The 18,815-nt window shown below is 38.6% G+C and overlaps 2 protein-coding genes across 2 annotated transcripts; one reads left to right on the forward strand and one right to left on the reverse strand.

Annotated features, from left to right (window-relative positions):
- Positions 1-4,179: 4,179 nt before the first annotated feature.
- LOC104104514 (FRIGIDA-like protein 4a) lies at positions 4,180-8,200 on the forward strand. Its single transcript, XM_009612620.4, has 3 exons — positions 4,180-5,142; positions 6,767-6,942; positions 7,495-8,200. The coding sequence occupies exons 1-3, from the start codon at positions 4,257-4,259 to the stop codon at positions 7,981-7,983; spliced, it is 1,551 nt and encodes a 516-aa protein (XP_009610915.1). The 5' UTR covers positions 4,180-4,256; the 3' UTR covers positions 7,984-8,200.
- Positions 8,201-18,019: 9,819 nt separating this feature from the next.
- Positions 18,020-18,502, reverse strand: LOC138898691 (uncharacterized). The gene has a single exon (XM_070184774.1). The coding sequence runs from the start codon at positions 18,500-18,502 to the stop codon at positions 18,020-18,022; it is 483 nt and encodes a 160-aa protein (XP_070040875.1).
- Between the last annotated feature and the right edge of the window lie 313 nt (positions 18,503-18,815).

The raw sequence follows: 18,815 nt of genomic DNA on the forward strand, positions 1-18,815 counted from the left end.
ATGAAATGATGTTACTCTGGGGGACTCTGTTAGTTGACCTTCGAGTCTCGTTCTTATGCACGTCGCAACAAATATTGAAATGATATTGGGATCGGGTTGCGCCCTGCAATGGGGTATGATATGTTGTAAATGTTTGTTGCAGTGGTGTTCTATTTTTGTATTGTGATATGAGGATTATGAAATGATGTTACTTTGGGGCCCTCTGTTAGTTGACCTTCGAGTCTCGTTCTTATGAGTTTATTCATTTTCTCTATGTTTCTGCTATCTTCTATTTATTTATCCGAACAGGTTTATAGTGAGTGTCTTATCGTAGCCTCGTCACTACTTCATCGTGGTTAGGCTCGACACTTAGGGAGTACATGTGTGATCAATTATACTCATACAACACTTCTCCACTTCTTGTGCATATCTCGGTGTTAGTCCTAATATCACTTAGAAGAGATTGCTCGGATCATATCTATCCAGGAGACTTTAGGTAGAGCCTGCAAGGCGTTTAAAGTCCTTGAAGTCCTCTCATATCTTGTTTTTACTATTTATCTTATTTCGAACAGTTCTGTTTAATTTTACACTATATTTGTAGTATTCTAGTCGTTCATGTACTTGTGACTCCGGATTTCTAGTATTAGCATAAACTGCATTACTTATGGATTTATATATATAATTTAGAGTATTTCAGTTGTTAATTTTTAATGTTCCGTTTTTTTAATTAAAATTGGTTAATTCTTTAGCTAATGTTGACTTGCCTAGCACGTGAACTTCAGACGCCATCACGAGTGTTGTGGTTGGGATTTCGGACCGTGATAGGAGAATGTGGAATTATAATAACCACAATAACAAACCCATTGTAATCCCACAAAGTAAGATCTAAAGAAAGTAGTGTATACGCAGACCTTACCCCTACTTTATGAAGGTAAATAGGTTGTTTCCTATAGACATTTGGCTCAAGGAAAGATGAAAAGGAAACAGTAACAATAACAAGATAAGATGATACAAAAACTAAAGCGAAATAAATAAAATACATGTTGCTTCCAAACGCACACGCAAGTATGCGTGGTTGTACAAGTAATAAAATGATAAGTCGAATGTCGAACCCACAGAGACTTGTATTAACTACCCACTAAATTCACTAAGATTGTTATTCAGTCGAGCGAAATTCGATTTCAAAGGTATGATTATACTAAACAATAATTATAACTAGTAACAAAATTATCAAGCAACAAAATGGTTGTTGTGTATTCAGTAGAGACAAATATTCCAGGGTTGTGATTGATTCACCAATCCTATTGTATTCTAGTTAACTCTCTCTTTCATACAATTCATTCATGGTTGCCAATTAATCGAACAATTGCTCTCGTAGCCTTCCCCCGAAGTACTACTCGCCTATTCAAAATAGATTAACACATATATTCCTATGAAATCAATCTATTAAGAATGCATTAAGATTGCGATATTTAATTAAGCATAATGACTAGGTATATATTCCTATCATAACCACAAATCTGACCCCCCCTCCCCTCCTAGAGTTAAGATCGCTCTCTTTTTAGTTCTTCTCTAATCTAAACATGGCTTTTGCATGCATAACATATATAGTAAATAGAACCTATCTGTTGGCCAGACAATTAAGTAATTAATCACATAATTGAAGAAACAACTCTATATTGATGAATTGTAATCAAGGTTAAGTCAACGCTAAACAACAATATTCATGGCTAAATCACAACCCCAGAACTATGGGTTTTAGCCACTCATGATAATATCAAACAATTTCCTAAGTGTTGGATAATTGAAAATACTAAGAAATGATGAAGAAAACTGAGATCTCCTCGCTCCTGGATGTTCCTCGTGTGTATTCTTCCTTCAAAGTGGCGTCCCCCTCTAAAAATAAGCTATGTCTTGCTTTTATACGCGTTGGGTAGGTGTAGGGCCGAAATAACCTTGTCTTGGGCAAACTTGGATAACTTTCCCGTCACCAGCGTCCAGCCGAGCGCCTCACGCTGGTGCTGGCTTATTGAAGTTTCTTCCACTGGCGCGAGAGGTGGCGTGGAGCGCTGCTTGTGGCGTTGAAAATCCAACTTTTCCCGTTTTGCTCTGTTTTGCCTCTAATCTCGCACCTTTCACCCTCAATTGTTTTCAGATGATTCCTACACATAAAAACACCTCGAATTAATATAAATCAACATATTTTACATTCGAAATCCACGAAACACGAGTAAGCACATGAGGCAATATACATATAAATATATATACTTAAGCTAAATATCAATACATTACTACAATTATGTGGATAAGAAATTATGAGACTAATACTAATATAATTCGCGCGAAAAGAGAGATGCTCGATTACCTACTAACCTTTTACTCTAATTCTCAACCCATACTCTCCTATCAAGGATCCTGTATTCGGTAAGCTGAAGTTGCGCCTTGTCGTGATAATCACCTATGTGCAAGTACTTATTAGGACTACCTCTACCTCTTCTCAGACCCATCATGGCCAACCTCTCGTACCTCCTCACTAGGGCATCTGTACATTTCCTTTTCGCATGCCTAAGCCACCTGAGCCTCGCTTCCCACATTTTATTCACCACGGAGGCTACTCCCACTTTACTCCGAATATTTTCACTTTTAATATTATCTCTTCTGGTATGCTACACATCCATTTTAATATATCAGTACATCAATTAACGAGGGAAATAACGAGATTGAAAAGTAGGATAATATCACAATTGCAATTCAAACTTCTGAGTTAAGATGATTTTTTTAACCATCTTTGTCCATTATTAGCTTTCATTATGCTAAGGGAATTCTTTAATGTAATATATCAATTTATATTCAATTTATTTGCACGATATGAAAATAAAGACAACCCACTTAAATCTTTTTCTAATTGTATGTAGCTTCGTTCCTATATATACAATTTATAAGCACAAGGATTGGATAAACACGCTAAGGTTAGAAAAGATTACCCAAAAAATAAATAAATCAGTACATAATTGTTTTGCAACGCCGATGCATGAAATCTTATTAAATTTCTTGCAGTGTTTCACACTCGAAAATTCTTTCAAGTATTTGTTAATGTTCCAATAGAGTTCAAATGAAGTTAACTTTACAAAATGCACAAGTTTTAAATGATTGTGACAATGTTATCAAACTCCAAGAAATCTACATTGTTTTTTTTCTCATAAGTCATAACTAACAGGGTATAATGGGTATTGAGTTAGATAATTGAAAATTCGAATTCGTACTCTTGGGTCTTTGACTATAGTTGACGATAGTCGATAAATATTGACATTTGTCACACCGTTGATCGAAAGACAGAAACCTAAACATATTAATCAATTCTTAAATCTGACTGAAACAGACAAATAACGGAACGAAACAAAACAGCAAGAGATCAATTGTGATATGCGTAACCCAATAAATCCTTAACTTAAGCAACACTCTACCCTACACTCCCAAGTGTACATTAGCAATTTCAAAATTAATATTTACGTATATAAACTTGCTTAATTCAATATTCAATATAAGAAAAAGATTCAATTCAATTCTGTCCCTGTAATCTCTGATACTGTTAAATTTTATCCTTCATTATTTGATCAATTTATACTCTTGCAATTAGTATATTATTTGTCTTTGTTATTAATGAAACTTTAACATGAAATCGGCTGGTGGTAAGCAATGTGAGTTGCTTTAGTGGTAAACACCCTGCACTTCCAATTAAGAGGTTGTAAGTTTGAGTTACCTCAAGAGTAAGGTGAACAGTTCTTGGAGGGAGGGAGCCGAGGGTCTATCGGAAACAGTCTCTCTACCCCAGGGTAGGGGTAACTACCCTTCTCCACCACAGTGTAGGGGTAAGGTCTGCGTACAAACTATTCTCTCCAGACCTCATTAGTGAGATTATACTGGGTTATATATAACATGAAATCGGCGAACTCTATTTGTCAAAAAGATATGGCCACTGTAAGAAAACATTAGACATTTTCAGGCCAGAAGTTTAATGAAATTTGGTAATTTCGAATAGTAAACAGCATAAATTCACTTGTTCAATTACAGGTAAGTATATTGTTTAGCAACTACTATTCCTAAAAACATCTGCGCAGACATATACATACGTGGCAACGAAATCCTCGTCCACGTCATCATATGGTACTGTTTCCCCTAACCTTAACTTTATCATCACCACCAAACCCCAAAAACTGTGTCCCCTTCCCCTCATAATTCTCTAGGGTTTCCACTTCATTTCCAATAATTCAACAACGATGGGTTCACTCGCCGATCCCGGCGAACTCGACTCGGTGGCGCCGCCGCCGAGTTTCGACGACTTCCAGCGCCAAACTTCTTTAATGACAAGCTGCACACTCCTGTGGAAAGAGCTCTCCGATCACTTCACTTCACTCGAACAAGACATCATCAAGAAATCCGAAGCCTTAAAAGCTAAAATCCAAACCCTAGATTCCGAAACCAAAGCATCCCTCGAAGTCCTGGAAAAGCGCGAGAATTCAATGAACGTTTCACTCTCAATTTCTCTTCAAAAGGTTCTCGAAAACAAGCAAGCTGCTATTTTAGCCCTAAATGAGGGTGCAGAACAACCCGAAGTCGATGACTCTACTGGATTGTATCTAAAATTGAAGAGCTTTTGTGTTAAGATGGATTCTAGAAGCTTCTGGAGGTTTTTAATTGTAAAAAAGAAGGATTTGGATTCACTTAGGGTTGAAATACCGAAAGCATTAGGAGACTGCGTGGATCCGCCGAGGTTCGTGTTGGAATCGATATCCGAGGTGTTTCCAGAGGATAAAAGGCCTAACCCAACCCTTGATTTGGGCTGGGCCTGTGTTTTGATGTTGGAGTCTTTGATTCCAGTTATGATGGACCCGGTTTTGGGAAATGAGAGGAAATTGGTGACGCCGAGTGTTAAGGATAAGGCCAATGAGATATCGGAGATATGGAAGAGGAGCTTGGATGAAAGAGGAGGGATTGAGAATGTGAAGACGCCAGATGTGCATACTTTCTTGCAGCATTTGGTAACTTTTGGGATAGTCAAGGATGAGGATTTTGATTTGTACAGGAAACTTGTTGTTGGGTCTGCTTGGAGGAAACAGATGCCTAAATTGGCTGTCTCTCTTGGACTTGGTGATAAAATGCCTGGTAATTTTTTGTGTGATGTTATATTATTTTGTTCATATTATTGCTTTGTCTTGAGAAATAGGAGTAATTTCCCAAAAAAGGCTAGGTGATTTTTCCACATCTGTCCACCGGTGGAATAATCGAGGTGCACGAAAAATGGCCCGGCGCCACTGTCATAAAAATAAAAAAAATATATTGTCTTTCATAGTCTTATAATTTGATGAAATAAGCCTAAGTTAAGAGAAATGCATAGTGAGGAATTAGCTGTTTTTGGTGTGGTTGGTCTTCTGTTCAGGCGGAAAAGGTTAACATGTCATAAGTAAATTTTTGGGGAATTTTACCCGTGCTTGTGACTTTTGAGTAGGTCTGCAGTTGAAAGGTCTGGTTAATTTGGAAGGTTAGGTGCTTAGTGTCTTTGACTTGAGAGATCATTTTGGTGTTTACCCTTTTTATTCATATCTGTGGTTGAGTTCGCTATGGGATGTTTTCTTGGAGCTAAATTGGACTACTTTCTACTGATATCGACTAAAGGTGTTAGAAAATCTTATTTTATAAGGTCCAATGTCAGATCAGAGAAGTGTATCTTTGCAAGGGATGTATTGTACTCCTTGTTTGAATTGCAGAGCAGCTTCAACAGGTGTCTCCTTGCCAGTCGCAGGCTAAATGGCCTTTTATTTTATGCCAATATGTTTTGCTTATTTGAGAGCATTTGTTGTGGTAGTGCAGTGGATTGGAGCTCTGAGATTTAGCTTTTTCCTAATGATAAGAGTCCTGTTTGATAAATGTTGTTCTTTCATGGCTGGTCATCTCCTAGTTCTGGTGACTTAGTTTATATTTTTGTGCTCGAGTTTGAATTCTGTATTTTCCTAAGTAAACATCTAAAACAAGTGCAGTTGTCTTAGCAGAGGTAACCTAATGTTTTGAGGTTATTGTAAGCCACATGATGTAGAAGGGATTTACGTTGTTGCCATGCTTAGTGTGAAACTCTTTTTAGCATCAACACTTCCTTGTCCACACATCCAGTATCTTCTCATTTGATGTGCGTTTTCCTTGCTTCTACTGTTGAAGTACAATATAATTTTTTGGCAATAGGTAGGATTATCCAACTAGAAGTGGAAAATATTAATATGTAGATGATATATTAGTTATATGAAATTTGTCTTGGTTTGAAATACTAGAAACAAATTATATCTTGTGATTGAGGCATAGTTGAAATGAACCGTGGAAGCAAAGGGGCACTAGATTAAGCCTCATGCCCCAACAGTGATTGTTGGTGTACTATTTGTGAAGTATGGTGGATGAAATATTAATCCTTAGTCCTCCACTTTGTGTTGAATCATTGAAAAAGAACACTATGAGGAGCATGTTGACAGCAGGATCTAATCTTCCTAGGAGAGTACTTTTTGCTTATGTGCACGGACCTACATTTAAGATCTTTCAGTGCATCCCCTATTTTTCCTATCTAGTTGCTTTCATATTTGTACGCCATGTTAATTGTTTTGTTTGTCTGTAGGTATGTTGGGTAGTAAGTTCAAGGATTCTCACAGTACCTTATAAGTGTTTAGTTGTTCATATTTGTCTATGTTACTCCAACAAATTATTTTTGGTATGTAAGCTTACTGTTGTATCCTCTTCATGTCTACAGAAATGATTGAAGAATTAATCAGCCGAGGACAGCAAGTTGATGCCGTACATTTCACTTATGAAGTTGGACTTGCTGATAGGTTCCCTCCTGTTCCCCTTCTGAAAGCTTACCTAAAAGATGCGAAAAAAGCTGCTACTGCAATTCTGGAAGACCCAAATAATTCTGGTCGAGCTGCGGTATCATCCAATTCTTTTTCTCCTGTTATGTATATTTTCATCATGCTTTCCTGTATCTTGTTTAAATCTTTTCTCCACATTGTCTCAACTGTCTTGTTCTATGTTAGTGTAGTTGGCAATATCTGTCCTGACTCTCTTTCTGCTATGCTCTCCCTGCCTGTGAATGCAGCCAGGTTCAATCATTGTTTTTATTTTTTTTTGGCATAAATATTGGGTGCTCAGTTTTGCCAAGATTTGCATATTTTCCCTTTGTTCTTGGAGAGGGTCTAGACATAGTCAGAAGTGTTGCCCTAATCATTTGACCTAATGCTGGAAGAAACTTTAGTTTCTCTCATGCCATTTATGTACTGATGTGCTCTTACATTTCATGCCATAGAGCTCTAAGCTCAAACAGTCATTGATAATTCGGAACTTTACTGCTGTTATGGTGTATGCAATTCCAGTACATTAAGTTCATTGTGAAAAATGCGCATGCGTGTTAATTGTATGGACGATGAAAAACTATATGATTGTTCCAATTTTATTTATTAATTACTTTTGCATGTTTAACAGCATCTAGCTGCAAAGAAAGAGCAATCAGCGATTCGTTCTGTCCTCAAGTGTATTGAAGAATACAAGCTTGAGGCTGAATTCCCTCCAGAAAACCTTAAAAAGCAGCTTGAGCAGTCGGAGAAGCCCAAGAATGAGAAAAAGAGGCCAGCTGCTGTACCAGCAAATAAAAGAACGAGAGCCAGTAACGTTGGTCCTATGCCTCCTGCTAAGGCAGGCCGTTCAACAAATGCCTATGTCTCATCTTTCCCAGTAGCCCCGGCATTTGTTAGGTCTCCCTCACACACCCAATACCCTGCTGCAGTTCCAGCATATGCTGCACCACCTGCAATCTACGGTAACAGGAGCCCGCCTTATCCTTACTCTCCAGAAGCTGCCCCATATCCAGGCACTCCAGTGAACTATTCTCCAGGCACCCCAGTGAACTATTCTCCATATGGTGGCTATGGCAATGGGATGGCCCCAGCTTACCAGCAAGTTTACTACCGATAGACATAACTGGCTCTAAACTTGTGACAACTGATATCATGACCCAATCTGAATTTCTTTTTATATGGTTTGTAATCAGTAATCACTAACCTTTAATGGTAGCTTTATGTGTGTGTTAATTCCTAATTCTGACTTTTATCCTGCTTTCTTGCTTTGCAAATAGCAGGCTGTATTTCTGATATTAATTGAATGTGTAGTATTAGGTGGTTGTGAAAAGTAATCAATATGCTAAACGACTATTAGGTTTTAGTGGGAAATGACTAGTGAATACTCGGAAATGACTTCAATCTGTTTGAGAATTTTAATTCCCTAGTAACAGCCAATGATGCTGAATATATGCTGTGTCCTAAAAGAATTCTGTTGCATACAATCTTTGAGAATAGATACATGAGCCCGGTGGTTTTCTGTTGTCTCATTCTTTGGATCAGAACGGTTGAGTCGTTGCTGTCCGATTATAGTATCTCAATGTATAGTTTTGAAGTCGTGGCCTGGTGAATCGATTGGTTTATTGTTGCTTTTTCATGTCTTAGCGGGGATGTCAGGCACAAGTAGATATATGAACTTGATTAACCTCTTTGTTATTCTCTTTTTCCCCAATCTATTTTTGGAAACTCACAAGTCTTTCTTGAAGAATATACTCAACTGTAGTGTTGCACTTCTTCATGTTTGATCCTCTCCAACTTCATGACTTGGCTAGTTGATCATTTCCAACTTCCAACTTAAGAACTTGGTGTATGGACTGTTATTGCTACGTCTATCTGGCAGTGACATGCATGCTTGGTAAGTTTGAAGTTTGAACCATGGGAATTGGGAATATGCTGTAAATCGGGAGGATTACTTCATCTGCATGTACAAACACCACATCTGCATTCTGCCCGGCATGATAAGTGTATCCGTAGCATAACATTTCAGTTGCCCACAAATTATTCGCCACGATACCTCGCAGAGTCAGGATTCAATCAAATAACATTGTAAGTAGTTTAGTTCTTTGATTCTATTTATTTGGATGCCGTCTCAGTTTCTGGAGGCTCGACTGTTTTGTTTTAAAACTAAAGATGTCTGAATGTTAATGCATATCTAACTATTAAGTTAATGTCTCTAAATCTGAAGATTGTTTTATAAAATTCATTAAAAGTTGCTGTAATTAATGTTAGTTGGCAATGATGAATGTAAAATGGCAAACTGGTTAGCGATGGTTGTCGTCCAATGATGGCTAGTGATGATTGTGAAGTGGAAGAAGTGGGTGTGGCAGACACAGGTGGTTGTTGGCAGTCGTAGTTATTCCAACTGATAATTTGTACAATAGTAGTGGATAAATTCAGCCCCAAATAAGTGACTGCCAAAAAAACATAATACTAGTGTACAACCTACTCAATGAGCAAAGGTCTGAATCGTTTAGGTCCAAACCTTTATCAAGTGAAAATAAGTAGGGGATAAGACTCTCTACCTTATCTTGGTATCAAGTTTCAATTTTCTTCGAGATCAATTCTCTATACTCGTTGCGTTGCAGGAATATCTTAAGTCAAGTATTACATAATTTTTTGAAAAAGACAGTTAAACTTTAATCACAATGAATTTAATATAAGACTTGTTAGAGTAAAGAAAAATGAAACTAATTAATGTATATAACAAATTTACCATCATCAGCAAACTAATATTTGAATTCAAAACGTAATTGGCCATTTATTGTCCCTCCAAAGGATCACATTTAAAATTAGTTACATATAATTTGTAATTGCATTGCCTTTATTTATAAGGTCTAAATATGTAATTTGATCATATCTTTCTTAATATTTCTCTATTATCTGCGTGTATGTGTAGTTGCTCTTTTATTGATAACATTAAGGTGCTGCAAATCCTTAGCTATTAGGAGATAAATCTCACATTCTACTTTGGCTACCTTGCATGATTTACACTACCGTCAACTGTTCTTTCAAGTTATTCAAAGATACTTTAAACGTCTCTTTATATATAAAATAATATTAGAGGTAATATTTCAACTTTCTTCAATCCGCAATCCTCATAACTTTAACCTATTACAAATTCAAAAAAATAAAATATACTGCTGTTGCAATCTACATTGAGACTCTTACGGTACGTTGAACAAATACAAATGTCATCCATCTCTGATTGGCCAAGTTATTTTCACAAGCAAATTGAAGAAGAAACTGAGAGATGTCAAAACCATTGGATTCAAATATTATACTTAATTCAAAAATGCCTTTTTGTTCTTCCTTTATTGATCCTTCGTGAAAGAAGAAAGTCCCATTTCTATTGCAGGTGATATCTTTTGGCAAAAAAACAAAAAACAAATTACCCTTAAATTATTACTTCAGTTAAAAAGCATGTTCCCCTTATATTTGAATGTAAAATCCTTATATCACAATCAAAGAACTAAATTGTATCCAAAATATATAAATATCAATCAAATATATAATATGTTAAAAAAATACCAGTTAATAGTCAAGAATAAAAAAATTACGGTAATATCATCTCCGAATACTCCATAACCCAACGGTTTCAGCATTAAGCATATTAGTCAGCTAAACAAATGACAAACACTGCAAAAGTTAATCTCCTTATAATTTGAAAATTTTACAAATTAATAGAGCACAGAACATAAAAATTAGTAGTAAATTACCAGTGAAGGCAACGATAAAACTAATAAAAGTATAAGTATCACTTTTGCAACAACCCGACCGGCCGTTTTGTGTAATTGTGCTCCGTTTCCCATTTTTGATGCTTCACACATGTGTGTTTATGGTTTTATGACTTACGGGGTTGATTGGTTTCGTTCCGGGAAGATTTCGGATTGAATTGGACCCTTTGATTCTTGGCTTAGAAGCCTAAGTTGTTTATGTTGATCAAACTTTGACTTTTGTGACAACGTTCCCGGAACGGTGTTTTGATGGCTCCGATAGCTTCGTATCGTGATTTTGGACTTGAGCGTATGCCCGAAATCGAATTCAGAAGTTCGACCGTAGGTTAACTTTTGGCTATCGGGTTCAGAGTGTGATTTTGGGACTTGGAATAGGTGCGTTATGCTATTTAGAACTTGTGTGCAAAATTTGGTATCATTTGGAGTTGAATTAGTAGGAGTCGGACACTTAGTTGCAATTCTAAAAGTTCTTGAAATTTACTTTGAAATTTATGCGTTTTGGTGTCTAATTTGTAGTTCTAAACATTATTTTTGTGTTTTGATCGCGCGAGCGAGTCCGTACGATATTTTTACACTTGTGTGGATATTTGGTTTGGAGCCTCGTGGGCTCGGATGAATTTCAGACATGTTTCAGAATGGGTTGAACTGAAAATAGAATTGCTGGTGTGCTTGGCTTTGTTATCGCAAATGCGAGCACCAACCTCGCAATTGCGAAGGTGACAGAGGGTGCTCTTATGTCGCAATTGCGACTTACCCCTTCGCAATTGGGAAGTCAATAGGCCTAGGGCTTGGGTCGCATTTGCGACGATTTATTCGCTTTTGCGAAGATGTCCAGCTTCACAATTGCGACGTATGTTGAGGCTGTCAGGGTTCGCAAGCGAACCCTGTGTCGCAAATGCGGCATCTGCAGCTAGACAAAGGGATGGGAGTCGGGATTTTTCACATATTCTCTTATTTTAGAACCCTAGACTCGGTAGGGGGTGATTTGAAGAGGGAATTTTTATCTACAAACATTGGGTAAGTGATTCTTATCAATTTTCAACTATATTTCATTAATATATCTTAGATTTAACATAAAAATCATGTGAATCAAAGAGGAAAAATTGAAAAATTATGTCAAGTTTTTGAAAAATGAGAAATTGAGTTTTGAGAGTCGATTTTGACTCAGATTTTGAAACTAATCATATATATGGACTCGTGGGGTTATGAGTAGTCAGAATCTATCCTTGGACCCGAGTTATGACCGGGCGAGCCCTGTGTTGACTTTTGTTGACTTTTTGAAAAAGTATAAAGATAATAACTTTATCTATTGTAATTATTTTTCCTTGCATTGTTTGATGATATTAAGTCAATTTTGGTTAAATTTGAGCCGTGTGGAGATAAATTTTATGGGAAAAGCTATTTTCGAGGGTTGTGTTGGCATAGTTGAGGATCTTGCCTATTGTATAGGGGAACTACCCCTTAGGAATTGGGATTGATTGTACTAATTATGTTATGTGAAAGCCGTGTACGCAAGGTGACGCTTGAGTACGCGTGTTATATGTGGTATTTGACCGGTTTAGGTTATTTAGACTCTTTCCATGCCTTTAATTGAATTGTCATATCATGTTTTAATGTTCACTGCCGATCTACTCTTGCTTGTGTTAGTCTATCCTTATATGCCTTATTTGTCTTGTTTAACACTTGTTCTAGATCTTACTTGATACTTTGCTCTTGTGTTTTAGTTGAAGTTATTGCTTTCCTTATTGCCTTGTTACATCCTTAATTGTTGAATTACTTTTACTTGAAGTTGTTATTTCATAAATTATCTTCTTGTTGAGTTATTAGTGTTGAAGTTGTGAAAGCCATTATCACATTGAGGCAAAATTGTTAATTGTTGAGATATATTCCTTGTTGAGAAATTTACATTCTTTGTTATTGTTAATGTTTTTGTACATATTGTGGTTAAGCATAGGCTATTGTTGTGGAAATATTGATATTGTTGATTCTTGGAAAGTTGTGGCATATGGGCACTTGTGGTGATAGTTGTTATTGTGTTGTGATATTGATGTGCATGCGGTGGTATACAGATAGGGGTTAATGTACATGCGGGGTATAAGGTAGGATTTATATGCGTGTTGCTAGTAAGGGAATTACTTGAAGCCACGCAACATCATAAGGTAGGCTTAAATGCGTGTAGCTATTTCGGAAAAAATATTTTCAAAACTATCTAAATGTAAGGCTCACGCGATAGTATAAAGAAAGATTGTGATTGAAATTGAGAAATGTGAATATGAAGCGGTACCTCGATTGTGATTCTTGTTGTGCATTTTATGTTGTAAAGAGTTAATGGTGGAGCAGTTCTTGTTTCTTTTATTATTCCGTGCCTTAACAGTTTTTTCCGTATTTGACTATTGTGGTTCTCTTTATTTGCTCCCTTCTTATTATCTCTATGCTTACAATTCTATCATTAGTCTACATTATTAACATGTTTCGTTATCATTTATTTCTACGCCTTTTATTACTTCTCGTTATTATATTTTTATTCTGTTTATTATGTCCTAGTAGGTGTCTTGACCTGGCCTCGTTACTACTCTACCGAGGTTAGGCTTGATATTTACTGAGTACCATTATGGTGTACTCATACTACGCTTCTGCACATCTTTTTGTGCAGATCCAGGTACGTATGCCCTTGTTGGATGTTAGTGATTGATTGTAGCTGTTTTCAAAGACTTCAAGGTATACCTGCTCAACGCCCACATGCCTCAGAGTCACCTTCCATTATCTTTTCATTTAGTTGTATTTCTTATTCAGACAGAGTTGTAGTAGACATTGTAGATTATTCTATAGAGCTTATGACTATGTTCCACCAGTTTTGGGAGAAGTGTTATTGAGATCCTATTTTGGAAGGTTATATGAGTTTATCAGTTTTGCTTTAGTATTTCTGTTTGATTATTTCTGTTAATTTATTATTAAATATTAGGCTTACCTAGTCTTAGAGACTAGGCGCCATCATGACATCCTAAGGTGGGAAATTAGGATCGTGACAGGTTGGTATCAGAGCTCTTGGTTCATAGGTATTACGAGTTATAAGCAGGTTTAGTAGAGTTTTGCGGATCGGTACGGAGACATCTGTACTTATCTTCGAGAGGCTACGGAACTGTTAGGAAAACTCCACTTATTTGATTCCTTATCGTGCGAAATTATTGACTTCGAAATCTCAATCTTTGCCTTTCTATTCTCTCACAGATGGTGAGGACACGCAGTGCTGGATCCGACGATCAGACACCCGCGCCCCTCTTAGAGCCACGAGAGGGTGAGGCTAGAGCCGGGGTCGGGGCCGGGGAAGAGGCCGATGAGGGGCACATGGTGCAACTAGATAACCTACCCGAGTTACGACAGAGGAGCCACCCGTAGCTCTAGTTGGGGGACATGCACTCGAGGCGCCTGTTGCCACCCCTACACTTCAGGAGACCCTCGCAGAATTCTTGAGTATGTTTGGTACTTTAGCTCAGGTGGGGTTGATTCCACTTGCACCAGTCACATCTTAGGCTGGGGGAGGAGCTCAGACTCCCACGACCGTATTCCAGAGCAGCGGGTCCATGTTGATCTGGTCCTAGAAGTTATGCTAGCACAACCTATTGTTCCGGTTCAACCCGAGGTTAGGGAAGTGGCATATATGGAGTAGCAGCTTAGACTTGAGAGGTTCAAGAAGTATCATCCTCCTACTTTCAGCGGCCTAGCTACAAAGGATGCACATGGCTTTCTAGAGAAGTGCCACTGTATTCTCCACACCATGGGTATTATGGAGACGAGCGGAGTTTCTTTTACTACATTCCAGGTATCAGGAGCAACGTATAATTGGTAGCGGGCTTACGAGGAGGGTAGCCCAGCCGATGCAACCTCACTTACATGGATTCAATTTTCAGAGATGTTCTGATGCAAATCAAGAAGCTATATTAACCTTTTGTTATTTAGATCGCCAAAAACAAGTTTTTATATGCCCACAAATAGGTGTGTGGACGTGTCCTCAAGTTCAAAAATCCCAAGATTGATTTCAAGAAGCCAAGACCCTTTCCTTCTTAAAGTAGGATTTATTTTATTCCTTTTAGAATAAGGATTTTCCTTTTATTAGGGTTCTAGTTTCTTTTCCTTGTAGAATAGTGATTTTACTTTCCTTGTCTTTAGTTATTTTATTTCCTTACTAGAATAGGATTTGTAGTCATCAAAGAAGAGATTCTAGGCCTTTATAAAAGGTTCTCTTACCTTGTAGAATGGAATTCACATTTTTGGAGGTTTTGCCCTAATTTGCAATAGAGTATTTTTTTTGTCTATTTTGTCCTCTTTATACTTGTTTTTGGTTCCACGCAAAGTGGTGATAGTCTTTATTCTGTTTTCAATTGTGTGGTGTTTGTTTTATGTCACGACCCAAAAACCTAACCTATCGTGGAATTAGGCAAGCCGACTCATTTCCAAACAAACCGATATTTTCATTTCAAAGATAATTTCAATGTTATTTAACATAAAAACCTTCGTAAAGGAGTTCAAATCAAAATAAAAGTGAGGAAGGAAAAGCCCGACATCGGGGTGTCACTAGTCATGAGCATCTACTACAATCTGTCTAACAATATCAAGGCTAACTCAGCCCGAAAAATAGCTAAATACAACTAAAGGAAGATAAGAGGGAGAAGAGTAGGGGCTACGATCGCCAAGCAACTACCTTGCTATCCCCGAGAAACAGAAATCTTAAACCAGAATAATCAACAACTGCTACTGTGTCTAGCTACACCTGGATCTGCACAAAAGGTGCAGGGAGTAACGTGAGTACGCCAACTAAGTAATTAACAACAATAAATAAAGACTGAGCAGTATTGACAAGCAATAAAGCATATCAAGTTCATATCACAAAAAATCAGTAAAATACAACATGCGTTAAAAATTAGTGTTTGAATCAAATCCTCTCGTTGAAACCCGGTTCCAGTAAAACAAAATATCATTTAAAGATATTTTTCAACAGCTTTTCAAACAAGACTCAATGCAAAGGTGATAAAAAAAATATGATAAAATCATAAATAGACCCTCGGGAAAAACCTCACAGTCACTCGTGCCACTCGGGCATACCTCACAATCACTCTTGCCACTCGGGCATACCTCACAATCACTCATGCCTCCCAATCACTCAGCACTCGGCACTCACACTCAGTAGGTACCTGTGCTCACTGGGGGTGTGTACAGACTCCAGAGGGGCTCCTTCAGCCCAAACACTATATCAAGCCAAATCATGGCATAAATCACTCAGGCCCTCGACCTATATCAAACATGCTGCAGCGTGCAGCCCGATCCCATAAATATGCAACATGATGCAGCGTGCAACCCAATCCCATAAATATCCTCACAAATCAGGCCCTCGGCCTCACTCAGTCATAAACCTCTCAAGCCACTCGGGCATTTCAGTAAAAACAGGGCATTCGGCCCAAAACAACATATATATGTATCAAAATAGAATCATAAAACTGAGTTATGTATTAAACAAGTATAACCATGAATGAGTATAGATTTTCAATCGAAAACAATGAGAGGATAGTAAGAAAAGGCCCCTAAGGGTCTAAACAGCACTGACACAAGGCCCAAACATGGCATTTAACCCAATTTACAGAAACTCTTTCTGAAACATATAAGCATCATATAGTTTCAACAAAATATGCAACTTTACAGTTGCTACGGGACAGACCAAGTCACAAATCCCCAATGGTGCACGCCCACACGCCCGTCACCTAGCATGTGCGTCACCTCAAAATAGTAGAATGATACGAAATCCGGGTTTTCATACCCTCAGGACTAGATTTACAATCGTTACTTACCTCAAACCGGTCAAATCTCTACCCCGCAATGGTCTTGCCTCTGGACTCGGCCTCCAAATGCTCCAAATATATTCAAAATCAGTACAATACCATCAATATATGCTATTGGAATGAATTCCACAAGAAAAGCTACAAAATTAGACCGAAACTCGAAATTGGCTCAAACCCGGCCCCCCGGGCCCACGTCTCTAAATCCAACAAAATTCACAAAACTAGAGAGATCATTTACTCACGAGTCTAACCATACAAAATTCATCAAAATCCGACATCGTTTGGTCCTTCAAATCTCTAAATTACTCTCCAAAAATTCCAAGCCCTAACCCCTCATTTTCACTAATTACAATATTAAACAAGGAGAAATCACCATATATACGAGTATTAGGGCTCAAGCAACTTACCTCACTGATAGCCCTTGAACCACCCTTCATAAAACACTCCAAACGCTCCAAAAACCAACTTGAAAATGGTGGAAATGAACCAAATTCGTGAAGGGTTCTATTTATGGTTTCTGCCTAGGTGTTTCGTACCTGCAAGCTCTTTTTTCGGGCCTGCGGGACCGCACATGCGGTCAAGGCGCCGCATCCGCGAACTCCACTTAATTCCCCATCTTTCGCACCTGCGCTCCAGGCCTCGCACATGTGGGCTCGCAGGTGCGGCCAAATCCTTCGCGCCTGCGCTCTAGCCTTGGCCTGACATTTTCCGCATCTGCGCAGCAAATTCTCGCGCATGCGAAAGCGCACCTACGCGCTCATACTCCGCTTTTGCGGAAACTGACCAACCCCCTCTCCTTCGCATCTGCGCATCTTCCCTCCGCACCTGCGACCTCGCACATGCGACTCCCCCTTCCGTAGGTGCGGATATAGCAGAAGCATCAGCTGCATTTTCCAACTTCGACAAATTGGTTAACCACTCGGAATCATCCCGAGGCCCTCAGAACCTCAACCAAAAATACCAACAAGTCATATATCAACATACCAACTTAGTCGAACCTTCGAATCACTTAAAACAACAACAAATCATCAAATTACCTTCAGATTCAAGCCTAAGAATTTCTAAATTTCCAAATTCGGCAACCGATGCCGAAACCAACCAAACCACATCTGAATAACCTCAAATGTTGCACACACATCACAAATAACACTACGAACCTACGCCAACTTCCGGAATTCCATTCCGACCCCGATATCAAATTTTCCACTGCCGACCGAAATTGCTAAGTTTTCAATTTCGCCAATTCAAGCCTAATTCTACCACGAACCTCCAAATCACATTTCGGATGCACTCCTAAGTCCAAAATTGCCTAACGGAGCTAACAGAACCATCAGAAATCAAATCCGAGATTGTTTACACATAGGTCAACATCCAATTGACTTTTTCAATTTAAGTTTCTACTTAAGAGACTAAGTGTCTCAATTCACTCTAAAACCACTTCGGTCCCTAAGCAACTAACCCGATATAACATATTATAGCTGAATAATACAAAAAGAAGTAGAAATGGGGGAAAACGGGGCTATTACTCTCGAAATGATCGACCGAGTCGTTACATCCTCCCCCTCTTAAACATCAGTTTGTCCTCGAGCGGGTCTAGAAACATACGTGGAGTCTCGAATAGGCGTGGATATCTACTCCACATCTCCCGCTCAGTATCCCACGTGGCCTTCTCCACAGGATGACCTCTCCATTGCACCTTCACTGAATCTATATCCTTTGACCTTAACCTTTGAACATGCTGATCCAAAATAGCCACCGGCTCCACATCATAAGTCATATTACCCTCCAACTGAACCGTGCTGAAATCCAAAACATGGGACGGATCTCCAATATACTTTCGAAGCATGGAAACATGAAACACTGGGTGCAAACTCGACAAGCTGGGTAGTAAGACATGCTTATATGCCACCTCCCCAATCCTCTGAAGCACCTCAAAAGGCCCAATGAACCGGGGGCTCAACTTGCCCCTCTTCTCAAACCTCATAACACCCTTCATGGGTGATATCTTCAGCAAAAACTTCTCCCCAACCATTAAAGACACATCACGGACCTTCCTATCCGCATAGCTCTTTTGCCTAGACTGCGCCGCGCGAAGCTGCTCCTGAATCAATTTCACCTTATCTAATGCATCCTGGACCAAGTCTGTACCCAAGAGCCTAGCATAACCCGACTCGAATCATCCAACCGGAGATCTACACCTCCTCCCAAACAAAGCCTCGTACGGAGCCATCTGAATACTCGACCGATAACTGTTGATATATGCAAACTCCGCGAGTGGCAGAAATTGATCCCACGAACCCCTAAACTCAATGACACAAGTATGCAACATGTCCTCCAATATATGA

The sequence above is a fragment of the Nicotiana tomentosiformis genome, chromosome 9, assembly GCF_000390325.3.
Source record: "Nicotiana tomentosiformis chromosome 9, ASM39032v3, whole genome shotgun sequence".
Classification (NCBI taxonomy): domain Eukaryota; kingdom Viridiplantae; phylum Streptophyta; class Magnoliopsida; order Solanales; family Solanaceae; genus Nicotiana; species Nicotiana tomentosiformis.